The sequence below is a fragment of the Musca vetustissima genome, unplaced genomic scaffold, assembly GCF_032173495.1.
Source record: "Musca vetustissima isolate MV318-11 ecotype Yass unplaced genomic scaffold, APGP_CSIRO_Mvet_v1 utg69955, whole genome shotgun sequence".
In the NCBI taxonomy this organism is placed as follows: domain Eukaryota; kingdom Metazoa; phylum Arthropoda; class Insecta; order Diptera; family Muscidae; genus Musca; species Musca vetustissima.
The window spans coordinates 88,849-101,916 of record NW_026884361.1 but is presented as its reverse complement, the minus strand read 5'-3'; the positions used below and the strand labels follow the sequence as shown (position 1 = coordinate 101,916).

General features: G+C 35.3%; 1 protein-coding gene across 1 annotated transcript in view; it reads right to left on the bottom strand.

Annotated features, from left to right (window-relative positions):
• Positions 1–5,909: 5,909 nt before the first annotated feature.
• The window catches only part of LOC133331330 (cation-independent mannose-6-phosphate receptor), an 81,913-nt gene continuing 74,754 nt past the window's right edge, over positions 5,910–13,068 (bottom strand). Inside the window, exons 11-12 of the mRNA XM_061539728.1 lie at positions 6,021–6,167; positions 5,910–5,918 (exon numbers count right to left, since the gene is read on the bottom strand). Of these exons, the coding sequence (XP_061395712.1) occupies positions 5,910–5,918; positions 6,021–6,167 (156 nt within the window). The remainder of the gene's footprint in view (positions 5,919–6,020; positions 6,168–13,068) is intronic.

Below are 13,068 nucleotides of genomic sequence, written 5' to 3'. Positions count from 1 at the left end.
ACTTTCTTCCAGCGGTAATAAGGAGAATTCCATCCTGACAATATATTTAAAAAAAGTCCATTCAAGTATCAATTGTGTTAATAATCCAAACATAAACATAATTTGAACATATGAGCGGAGCAGTATAGTCGGACGGGAAGCACTCTATGGTTCTGCAGATCTACATTTTCGAGCCTGGGAAATATTTCACGGCATTTGTACTTTCTTAATAGAGTGTGGTCACCAGCTTCTCGGCGGAATCTTTTCCGAATCATGAGTAAAAATTACACTCTAGGAGATTCAAAATTTCAAAAGATTTGTGTAATTTGAAACGTTAAATATTGGCCGTTGCCTTTCCCATGGAAAAATTGTGATGTTCGGCTTTTAATTGTAGCGATTAGAGCTACAAGAAACCCATACCAAATAAAGTTTTCGGTAAATTTCATCCTCGAAATATGATCTGATTATTATCGAAAAATATAAGCGTCATTCTTTACATTAAACTGAACCTCAAGCAAAAACTCCTAGTCATCAGCGCTTCATTTCAGACCTCTAGTGTGGTATTGATAATAGTACACAATATCGCAATAGACCCATGTAAATATAATTTGAAGTCTCTAAAGCGACCAGAAAACAAACAAAAATAACGTTTTTTGGTCATTACCAGAAATATATTGTAGAGGTCTTCTCTGGCCAGAATCGGTCCTATATATAAAATTTCTTGACGTTGTGATATAATGGACAGTATCTGAATGGCTTAATGTGAGTACCTGCCATTTATAGAGATGGTATTTACCGGGTATATACCCAAGGGGTGGGTAAATACCCATTTGCGGGTATTTATTTGGGTATTTACTATATTGACTCGGTAATACAACATCTTACACCCTATTTCCGGGTTTCTGTTATCAAATCGATTTAGAATAGATAGTTTTACGATACTTTAAAGACGTGGGTAAATGCTTGGGAAATACCCGAGTTTTTACCCGAAAAATGGGTAAAAACTCATTAACTGCCGAACCACTTGACATAGGCGGCCAAAATTTTGCACACATGTTTCTAATGACAAAGCAAATATAGAAATCCAACATGGGGTCCCTGGGTCCAAGTTTTGATATAGCCCCCATATAACCGTATCTCCCGATTTAAGGTATTTTTTGCCTATTAGACACATTTTACAACCAAATTGGCTGTAATTTGGCACAGAGTGTTCTTTTTGGGTACCAAATGTCCATGCAAAATTTTATGTATGTAGGTCCACGTTTACTGGTAGCCCCCATACAAAGGTACCCCTATTTTGAGTATTTACCCAAAAATTGGGTATAAACTCACTAACTGCCGATCGGGAGGTACGGTTATATGGGGGCTATATCAAAACTTGGACCCAGGGACCCCATTTTGGATTTCTATATTTGCTTTGTCATTAGAAACATGTGTGCAAAATTTTGGCCGCCTATGTCAAGTGATTCGGCAGTTAATGAGTTTATACCCAATTTTTGGGTAAATACTCATAATAGGGGTACCTTTGTATAGGGGCTACCAGTAAACGTGGACCTACATACATAAAATTTTGCATGGACATTTTGTACTCGAAAAGAACACTCTGTGCAAAATTACAGCCAATTTGGCCTTAAAATGTGTCTAATAGGCTAAAAATACCTTAAATCGGGAGATACGGTTATATGGGGGCTATATCAAAACTTGGACCCAGGGACCCCATGTTGGATTTCTATATTTGCTTTGTCATTAGAAACATGTGTGCAAAATTTTGGCCGCCTATGTCAAGTGGTTCGGCAGTTAATGAGTTTTTACCCATTTTTCGGGTAAAAACTCGGGTATTTACCCAAGTATTTACCCACGTCTTTAAAGTATCGTAAAACTATCTATTCTAAATCGATTTGATAACAGAAACCCGGAAATAGGGTGCAAGATGTTGTATTACCGATTCAATATAGTAAATACCCAAATAAATACCCACAAATGGGTATTTACCCAATTTACCGGGTATTTAACCAATTTACCGGGTATTTACCCACTGCCCATCTCTAGCCATTTAGCCTACCCACAGTGGCTGAGCCACAGGTGGAATAACGCTCACCAGCACCGAAGTGCTTCTTCTTGTTTCCCACCAATAGTCAGGCCGGATCAACAGATCCTGGTGCACCTGACACTCGCGGCATGGAAAACCTCAGATCAGGTTCGAGACCTCTAACAAGAAGACTATACACGAAAAAGTTCACTAAGTTCTAGCCTTCTCCTAAACGCTTCAGGAGAAAAACTACTCAAACAACTGATTGTCTGCAAGAACCTTATTGAAATCCCACCTCTACATTCTATATACCCATATCTTCATAGTAACAACATTCCGTCAGTATATGGTTCCTGAGCCAATCATCCTCATCCAACTGCAATCCACGCATAAGATCAAGCGGCAATGCGCCAAACAGCATCTGCAACCATGCTAGCATGACGACCCGCTGGCACAAAAGGAGCTTCTTCTGTCGTAATACAGTCAATGCAGCTTTGTACCACATAGGTGAAGCATAAGTTGCACAGGTAACCAATTACCATATACTCAAGCCTATTAGACACATTTTAAGGCCAAATTGGCTGTAATTTTGCACAGAGTGTTCTTTTCGAGTACAAAATGTCCATGCAAAATTTTATGTATGTAGGTCCACGTTTACTGGTAGCCCCTATACAAAGGTACCCCTATTATGAGTATTTACCCAAAAATTGGGTATAAACTCATTAACTGCCGAACCACTTGACATAGGCGGCCAAAATTTTGCACACATGTTTCTAATGACAAAGCAAATATAGAAATCCAACATGGGGTCCCTGGGTCCAAGTTTTGATATAGCCCCCATATAACCGTATCTCCCGATTTAAGGTATTTTTTGCCTATTAGACACATTTTACAACCAAATTGGCTGTAATTTGGCACAGAGTGTTCTTTTTGGGTACCAAATGTCCATGCAAAATTTTATGTATGTAGGTCCACGTTTACTGGTAGCCCCCATACAAAGGTACCCCTATTTTGAGTATTTACCCAAAAATTGATTTAGAATAGATAGTTTTACGATACTTTAAAGACGTGGGTAAATACTTGGGTAAATACCCGAGTTTTTACCCGAAAAATGGGTAAAAACTCATTAACTGCCGAACCACTTGACATAGGCGGCCAAAATTTTGCACACATGTTTCTAATGACAAAGCAAATATAGAAATCCAACATGGGGTCCCTGGGTCCAAGTTTTGATATAGCCCCCATATAACCGTATCTCCCGATTTAAGGTATTTTTTGCCTATTAGACACATTTTACAACCAAATTGGCTGTAATTTGGCACAGAGTGTTCTTTTTGGGTACCAAATGTCCATGCAAAATTTTATGTATGTAGGTCCACGTTTACTGGTAGCCCCCATACAAAGGTACCCCTATTTTGAGTATTTACCCAAAAATTGATTTAGAATAGATAGTTTTACGATACTTTAAAGACGTGGGTAAATACTTGGGTAAATACCCGAGTTTTTACCCGAAAAATGGGTAAAAACTCATTAACTGCCGAACCACTTGACATAGGCGGCCAAAATTTTGCACACATGTTTCTAATGACAAAGCAAATATAGAAATCCAACATGGGGTCCCTGGGTCCAAGTTTTGATATAGCCCCCATATAACCGTATCTCCCGATTTAAGGTATTTTTTGCCTATTAGACACATTTTACAACCAAATTGGCTGTAATTTGGCACAGAGTGTTCTTTTTGGGTACCAAATGTCCATGCAAAATTTTATGTATGTAGGTCCACGTTTACTGGTAGCCCCCATACAAAGGTACCCCTATTTTGAGTATTTACCCAAAAATTGGGTATAAACTCACTAACTGCCGATCGGGAGGTACGGTTATATGGGGGCTATATCAAAACTTGGACCCAGGGACCCCATTTTGGATTTCTATATTTGCTTTGTCATTAGAAACATGTGTGCAAAATTTTGGCCGCCTATGTCAAGTGGTTCGGCAGTTAATGAGTTTATACCCAATTTTTGGGTAAATACTCATAATAGGGGTACCTTTGTATAGGGGCTACCAGTAAACGTGGACCTACATACATAAAATTTTGCATGGACATTTTGTACTCGAAAAGAACACTCTGTGCAAAATTACAGCCAATTTGGCCTTAAAATGTGTCTAATAGGCTAAAAATACCTTAAATCGGGAGATACGGTTATATGGGGGCTATATCAAAACTTGGACCCAGGGACCCCATGTTGGATTTCTATATTTGCTTTGTCATTAGAAACATGTGTGCAAAATTTTGGCCGCCTATGTCAAGTGGTTCGGCAGTTAATGAGTTTTTACCCATTTTTCGGGTAAAAACTCGGGTATTTACCCAAGTATTTACCCACGTCTTTAAAGTATCGTAAAACTATCTATTCTAAATCGATTTGATAACAGAAACCCGGAAATAGGGTGCAAGATGTTGTATTACCGATTCAATATAGTAAATACCCAAATAAATACCCACAAATGGGTATTTACCCAATTTACCGGGTATTTAACCAATTTACCGGGTATTTACCCACTGCCCATCTCTAGCCATTTAGCCTACCCACAGTGGCTGAGCCACAGGTGGAATAACGCTCACCAGCACCGAAGTGCTTCTTCTTGTTTCCCACCAATAGTCAGGCCGGATCAACAGATCCTGGTGCACCTGACACTCGCGGCATGGAAAACCTCAGATCAGGTTCGAGACCTCTAACAAGAAGACTATACACGAAAAAGTTCACTAAGTTCTAGCCTTCTCCTAAACGCTTCAGGAGAAAAACTACTCAAACAACTGATTGTCTGCAAGAACCTTATTGAAATCCCACCTCTACATTCTATATACCCATATCTTCATAGTAACAACATTCCGTCAGTATATGGTTCCTGAGCCAATCATCCTCATCCAACTGCAATCCACGCATAAGATCAAGCGGCAATGCGCCAAACAGCATCTGCAACCATGCTAGCATGACGACCCGCTGGCACAAAAGGAGCTTCTTCTGTCGTAATACAGTCAATGCAGCTTTGTACCACATAGGTGAAGCATAAGTTGCACAGGTAACCAATTACCATATACTCAAGCCCCAATCGGTCCGAAAACACTATTGATGGTACCAACGACAATTGTCAGCCTCTCCTTCAACCGACCAAGATCTCGAACACCGTTATCTGAGATACATAACAGTACTACAATACCGTATTCCGCATTCACCAGCTCGAATGAAGGAAGGACGGTTGTATGCCAACCTACCTTTCAGCGGTACCAGCACCGTGTTCTCGGTTGCCACCTTCACTCCAACTCGGTCACTACAGGCCTACGCATTCTGCATAACTTGCCCACAACGATTTTCCAGTTTAAGAAGGGGATAGTCGTTGCTTATCAATCATTAGAAGCAAGGCGTCCGCATACGACAAACTTTGGAGGTAGCTCCCAAAACAGAGAATCCATCATTAGGTTCCATATACATGGACCACAAATGGAACCCTGTGGGCAACCTTGTCCCTCCAGGCCAATGCAGTGGCTCCCATGACATAAGGCTTCCTATCTCGGAAATAACTCGCTCAAAGAGCAATCTTACAACATCCGACCTCTGACAACCTTGTGAGCATGCAATCCCATAAATCAAAGTCCGACATGACCTTCAATACAGAAGTGTCTGTATTTTAGAATAACAAAGTGTCTGTAATTTGGAATTCCAGGGCCTATTGTAAAAAAGTCAAAAAGTCATAACCCTAGTGTACATAGATATAAAGGAAAGTGCAAAAGGACGATGAAAACATACGAATATCGATTTCTTGATTTTGGGGACCCTATCTAAAATCTTATGAGCCACATTTTTCAATATTTTAAGATTCAAATTATTGTCTTTGTCTTTGATATTTACAAGTACTAGAAATAGAAAAGGGATACATTCCTCATTCTGGCTGATCACATGCCAACTCGAAAACATATATTTTTTGAATTTGTAACAAAATTGATATAAACTCTTACCCGACCAGCTCTCATTTGACATGTAACTTCAATTTTTGACGACATGAGGGTGTTTTTATCTTCCGGACAGGGCGATCCCAAAAGGTAACGCAATTCAGCCGATGTACGGTTTATGGGAACCAGCGATGCCAATGGGAAACCAAGACTCTGTAATAAAAAAAATAAATGGGTTAAAAATAAGTATAAATAGATAAAAAATTTTTGTCTATTATAACATATAATATTTGTATAAACAAATTAATACGTAATTTTTAAGCAGAAAAAAAAACGATTTAAGAAAATGATAATCAGAGTTCTACTTTGCGTCGATAAATAACCAAAATTCGAGTACACAATTGTGCAGGAATTGATGAGCAATTATGATCAATTGAAAATGCCTTCAGCAATGGTAAAACTATGAGACTGCATGAGAGATAACATGAAGCTTATTTTTTTGCCCCTCTAACTATGGTGGATTTCAAGCAGTTTCCAACAGTCTAATCGTATGATAACATATTAAATCTCCCATTAAAATATATCCTCTCCAATGATGATCCTTTTCATGTTACATATAAAAAAAATCCAAAAAGTTCACAAATGAATTTTTGGGAATGTGAGCAGATAGCGCAGCCTGGAGGAAAATGTCAAAAAACTCAACTCAACCACTTCAAACATTTTAATGCGGTATTGTTTCTAATCAACGATAGATGACAGCTCCATCGCCAATACTAAATAAATAATAACCACAACTAATAATGTAATGCATCTTTTTTTGCTAGACATCGATAGATGGCAGTGCCATCACATGGGAATGCTTTGTGTAAATTTTATGCTTAATAGTACCCTTTTAAACAGGAAAGCATTATTTATTTATTTTTTTTTTTTTGTATTTATTTATTTTTTTACAGAGCCCTCTATACATTTTTCAAGTCTTACTATTTAGCTTTCTCATAAGATAAACCCCTCTTTTGTAGACAATTTACAAAGGTATAGGCCACATGAGTTACGCATTCACAAAGCCAAACAATGGGTCGAAATATCAACGGAGTTTTTGTTAAAATATCGAAAAAAAATCTTTCGATCCCAATTAATTAGAACAATTTGCCAATACATGTCAAGGTTCAGCATCCGAAGCCCCATACGAAATACTACGAAATGTAAATAGTAGAGTATAGTTCCACACAAAGGAAAATGGCAAAACTATATGTGACGCACCTCAACCACTGCAACTAATGCAATGCAACGTTGGTTCTAGACAACGATAGATGGCAGTGTCATCAAATGACGATGTTTTGTGGATGTTTTTTATGCTATCAAGAGCAGCGAAAGAGATAAAAAATACATTTTTTGATGTAAGTCTCGATCTTTGATCTTTGTATTTAGTTTTCTCGTAGGATAATATCACTTCTGTAGCCAATTTACAATGATATAGCCCACATGAGTTACGCATTCATAATACCAAACATGTGTCGAGATATTTACCGAGTATTTGGTAAAACATCGAAAAAAAAAACACTCGATCCCAATTAATTAGAACAGGGTGCCACGGTTTAGCATCCGAAGCCCCATACTACCAACCGCGACATCAACCTCATCATATGATTATAACACGAAATAGAAATTGTAGGATATAGTGCCACCCAGAGGAAAATGGAAAACAGTTTAACAACTGCAAATAAATCAATGCGGCGTTGTTTCTGGCTGTTCTATTCTCCCAAGAGCGGTAAAGGGAGAGAAAAAATAAAAAAGAGAGTTTTTTCTAAAATATCGAAAAACAAACTTTCGACACGTATTAATTAGAACAGCGTGTCAAGGTTTAGCATCCGAAGCCCCTTACATTCTAATAACCAAAACTAAGTAAGTGAAACACTTTATCTACTGCAAATAATTAAATGCGGCGATGTTTCTAGACAACGATAGATGGCAGTCCCATCGCTATATATCAAAAATTCTCAGACTACAGGACTAATATTTTTTCTATAAAAAAATTCTCGTTAGGACTGATAGGTTCTTGTATAGGAAAAATTCCCAGACCCCCACAACTGATATTTTTCCAAAAAAAAAAAAAAATATCAGAATAATTTTTCAAGACCTATATGAAAAAGTTTTTTTTTTCTTTCGAAAAATCTTTTTTTAACTTATCTAAATGCGTGTATTAAAATAATCCAAGGATTATTTTAAAGTGTGAATTATTGAAAAAAGATTTCTCTGCAGAATTAAAAAAAAATATTCCAGATACCCAATGATAGTTTTCTACTTAAGGGAACCCCACCCATTCTCGATTTTAATTTTTCAAGATTTTCAATGGGCTGGTAAATCAATACCAATGCTTATTAAGGTTTGTAACTTTGCACACATATAATTGAATATTTAAAAAAGAAGAAAAATAATTTACAAAAAAATTTTGTTATTGTTTTGTTGTTGTTTTTTGTAATTAAAGAAAAGTCCTTATTTTTGATGGCGGGCATGATAACTCCTCACTGGATCATCGGAATCCGAAAATTTCAACGGTGTTAGAAAGAGTACATGTCTGGCTCTCGTATGAACTAGGATTATTGACTTCGCTCTAAAATTAACGAAATGGTGGACCTTTGAAAAAATATTTTTGGAAAATCGCCGATTTTTTACCAAAAACCAAGTTCAAAAATAAGGATGATCTTCAAGGATTGGCATTATCCTAGTTCATACGAGAGCTATACACTCCCAGAGAAACGTTGCAAAATTTGGAACCGATTGGATTATTAGTTTTTGAGTTATCGTGCCCGCCATTTGCAAAAAATGTTTAGAGAAAAACGCGTTTAAAGTTTGAGAAGCCCTTCAGCCGTCACTTGATGCTGACACAATAAATCGGATATATCTTCAAGAGTTCTTAAGATTTTCACTTGAAATTTTGTAGCGACATCCTTTAATCAGTGTAGATTCGAATTATATCAACAAAAATTTTGACCCCGAGAATGGGGGGGTCCCCTTAAATGGGTTTAAAAATTAAATTATTTAGAGGCTTTAAAAAAAATCTACCCTATTTAAACAATTAGGGTCCCTAAATGATGTAGTCACTATATATAAGAAATTCTTATAATCCAGAACTCATATTTTTTCTATAGATAAAATTCTTAGTTCACCTGGGACTGATAGATTTTTCTATACAAAAAATTCTATACAGAAAAAAAATTAAACTTCAGGACTAATAGTTTTTTCTATAGAAAAAATTCTCAGATCCCAGAACTGATATTTTTCTATAAAAAAATTCTCATACCCCACGACTAAAAGTTGTTTCTAAAGAAAAAATTCTCAGATCCCAGGACTGATAGTTTTTTCTATAGAAAAAATTCACAGACGTGATGTAACCACTTCAAACATTCAAATATTCTCTCAATGTTTATGTGGGATTGTTGTATTTCCGAACACCCCGTCTAGGATGGGGGGCCAACTCAAAAATTTATAACAAATACAAAACCTTTAAAAGAACTAGGGAAACCGGCAAACAGATGAAAAAATATCACATCACTCTAGATACAAAGGATATTTTCTGGTCTACCCAGAAAGCAGAGTGAATGAAAAAATTCTCAAACCGCAAATACTGATAGTTTTTTTCTATAGAAAAAATGTTCAGATCCCCAGGGCTGATAGATTTTTTATAGATAAATTCTCGGCTCCCATCTCCCATTTTTAAGAATATTTTTTCAAGACCTATCTAAGACGGTTTTTTTTTAATATTTTTTCCAAACTTATCGAAATGCGCTCATTTTAAGAAGGATTACTTTAAAGCGCGAATTTTTGAAATACGTTTTTCAGCGCATATTAAAAAATACTTTTCCAAACCGCTATTGGAAGTTTTCTATTTATAGAATACCTGCAGAGGTCTCTTAATTGGTTTCCAAAATTAAATTATTTGGGGGCTTTTGAAAAATCTGATCTACTTTAAAAAATTAAGTTCCCTAATTGATGTAGTTATAACACATTTGGTCATATTTTTCTTAGATTCAAATTTATTTTCCCTTAACTTGTTAATGTTGTTTTCAAAATATAATTTTTGTTATTTTCAATTTCATGAACTCGCGACCAACACCAAAGACAAATATTCACTTTCTAAGAATTTATAGTTGTTCTTCTACACTTTTTGTCATAACATGGAAAATAATGTTTGTCCTCTTTCTTGCCACGTGACTTAATCTAAATAAAATAACATGGAGGGAGATCAAGCAGTAAAAGGAGACGAAGGAGGAAAAGGAAAAAAATACAAGTCCACTGACAATAAATAATAACCCAATTTATTTATTGTTGATTGTGAAAATTTGCTAGTCCGTTTTTGTTGGTGGAGGTGGCTAGATGGCGGTTTAGGTTAACTTGTTTATGGTGTTATCGCGCGACATGGTGAATAGCAAGGCAAACAAAAGCACATTTAAATGCCCCAAGATTATTTATGGATATTTTTCCTTTTCGCCTTATTCAATTTTTGCTTTGTCTTCATGATTTTGTTGCTCCGTGCAATTTCAAGGACCATTCAATGCGATAAATACGGCGTGGATTTTTTAAAGAATATTTTTTCAAGGACCATTCAAATTGGATTTTAGAATATTTTTTCAAGGAAGAATTTTTTCAAGAATTCAACAAGGCGTGGATTTTATAAAGAATATTTTTTCAAGGACCATTCAAAAGGCGTGGATTTTATAAAGAATATTTTTTCAAGGACCATTCAACAAGGCGTGGATTTTATAAAGAATATTTTTTCAAGGACCATTCAACAAGGCGTGGATTTTATAAAGAATATTTTTTCAAGGACCATTCAACAAGGCGTGGATTTTATAAAGAATATTTTTTCAAGGACCATTCAACAAGGCGTGGATTTTATAAAGAATATTTTTTCAAGGACCATTCAACAAGGCGTGGATTTTATAAAGAATATTTTTTCAAGGACCATTCAACAAGGCGTGGATTTTATAAAGAATATTTTTTCAAGGACCATTCAACAAGGCGTGGATTTTATAAAGAATATTTTTTCAAGGACCATTCAACATTTTATAGGCGTGGATTTTATAAAGAATATTTTTTCAAGGACCATTCAACAAGGCGTGGATTTTATAAAGAATATTTTTTCAAGGACCATTCAACAAGGCGTGGATTTTATAAAGAATATTTTTTCAAGGACCATTCAACAAGGCGTGGATTTTATAAAGAATATTTTTTCAAGGACCATTCAACAAGGCGTGGATTTTTTAAAGGAATATTTTTTTTTCAAGGACCATTCAACAAGGCGTGGATTTTATAAAGAATATTTTTTCAAGGACCATTCAACAAGGCGTGGATTTTATAAAGAATATTTTTTCAAGGACCATTCAACAAGGCGTGGATTTTATAAAGAATATTTTTTCAAGGACCATTCAACAAGGCGTGGATTTTATAAAGAATATTTTTTCAAGGACCATTCAACAAGGCGTGGATTTTATAAAGAATATTTTTTCAAGGACCATTCAACAAGGCGTGGATTTTATAAAGAATATTTTTTCAAGGACCATTCAACAAGGCGTTTTTTTAAAGAAAGGACCATTCAACAAGGCGTGGATTTTATAAAGAATACTTTTTTCAAAGACCATTCAAGGCGTGGATTTTTTAAAGAATACTTTTTTCAAAGACCATTCAAGGCGTGGATTTTTTAATTCAAGAATAAGGAATATTTTTTCAAGGACCATTCAAGAATAAAGAATATTTTTTCAAGGACCATTCAAGGCGTGGATTTTATAAAGAATATTTTTTCAAGGACCATTCAACAAGGCGTGGATTTTATAAAGAATATTTTTTCAAGGACCATTCAACAAGGCGTGGATTTTATAAAGAATATTTTTTCAAGGACCATTCAACAAGGCGTGGATTTTATAAAGAATATTTTTTCAAGGACCATTCAACAAGGCGTGGATTTTATAAAGAATATTTTTTCAAGGACCATTCAACAAGGCGTGGATTTTATAAAGAATATTTTTTCAAGGACCATTCAACAAGGCGTGGATTTTATAAAGAATATTTTTTCAAGGACCATTCAACAAGGCGTGGATTTTATAAAGAATATTTTTTCAAGGACCATTCAACAAGGCGTGGATTTTATAAAGAATATTTTTTCAAGGACCATTCAACAAGGCGTGGATTTTATAAAGAATATTTTTTCAAGGACCATTCAACAAGGCGTGGATTTTTTAAAAATATTTTTTTCAAGGACCATTCAACAAGGCGTGGATTTTTTAAAAATATTTTTTTCAAGGACCATTCAACAAGGCGTGGATTTTTTAAAAATATATTTTTTTCAAGGACCATTCAACAAGGCGTGGATTTTTTAAAAATATTTTTTCAAGGACCATTCAACAAGGCGTGGATTTTTTAAAAATATATTTTTTTCAAGGACCATTCAACAAGGCGTGGATTTTTTAAAAATATATTTTTTTCAATGACCATTCAACAAGGCGTGGATTTTTTAAAAATATTTTTTTCAAGGACCATTCAACAAGGCGTGGATTTTATAAAGAATATTTTTTCAAGGACCATTCAACAAGGCGTGGATTTTATAAAGAATATTTTTTCAAGGACCATTCAACAAGGCGTGGATTTTATAAAGAATATTTTTTCAAGGACCATTCAACAAGGCGTGGATTTTATAAAGAATATTTTTTCAAGGACCATTCAACAAGGCGTGGATTTTATAAAGAATATTTTTTCAAGGACCATTCAACAAGGCGTGGATTTTATAAAGAATATTTTTTCAAGGACCATTCAACAAGGCGTGGATTTTATAAAGAATATTTTTTCAAGGACCATTCAACAAGGCGTGGATTTTATAAAGAATATTTTTTCAAGGACCATTCAACAAGGCGTGGATTTTATAAAGAATATTTTTTCAAGGACCATTCAACAAGGCGTGGATTTTATAAAGAATATTTTTTCAAGGACCATTCAACAAGGCGTGGATTTTATAAAGAATATTTTTTCAAGGACCATTCAACAAGGCGTGGATTTTATAAAGAATATTTTTTCAAGGACCATTCAACAAGGCGTGGATTTTATAAAGAATATTTTTTCAAGG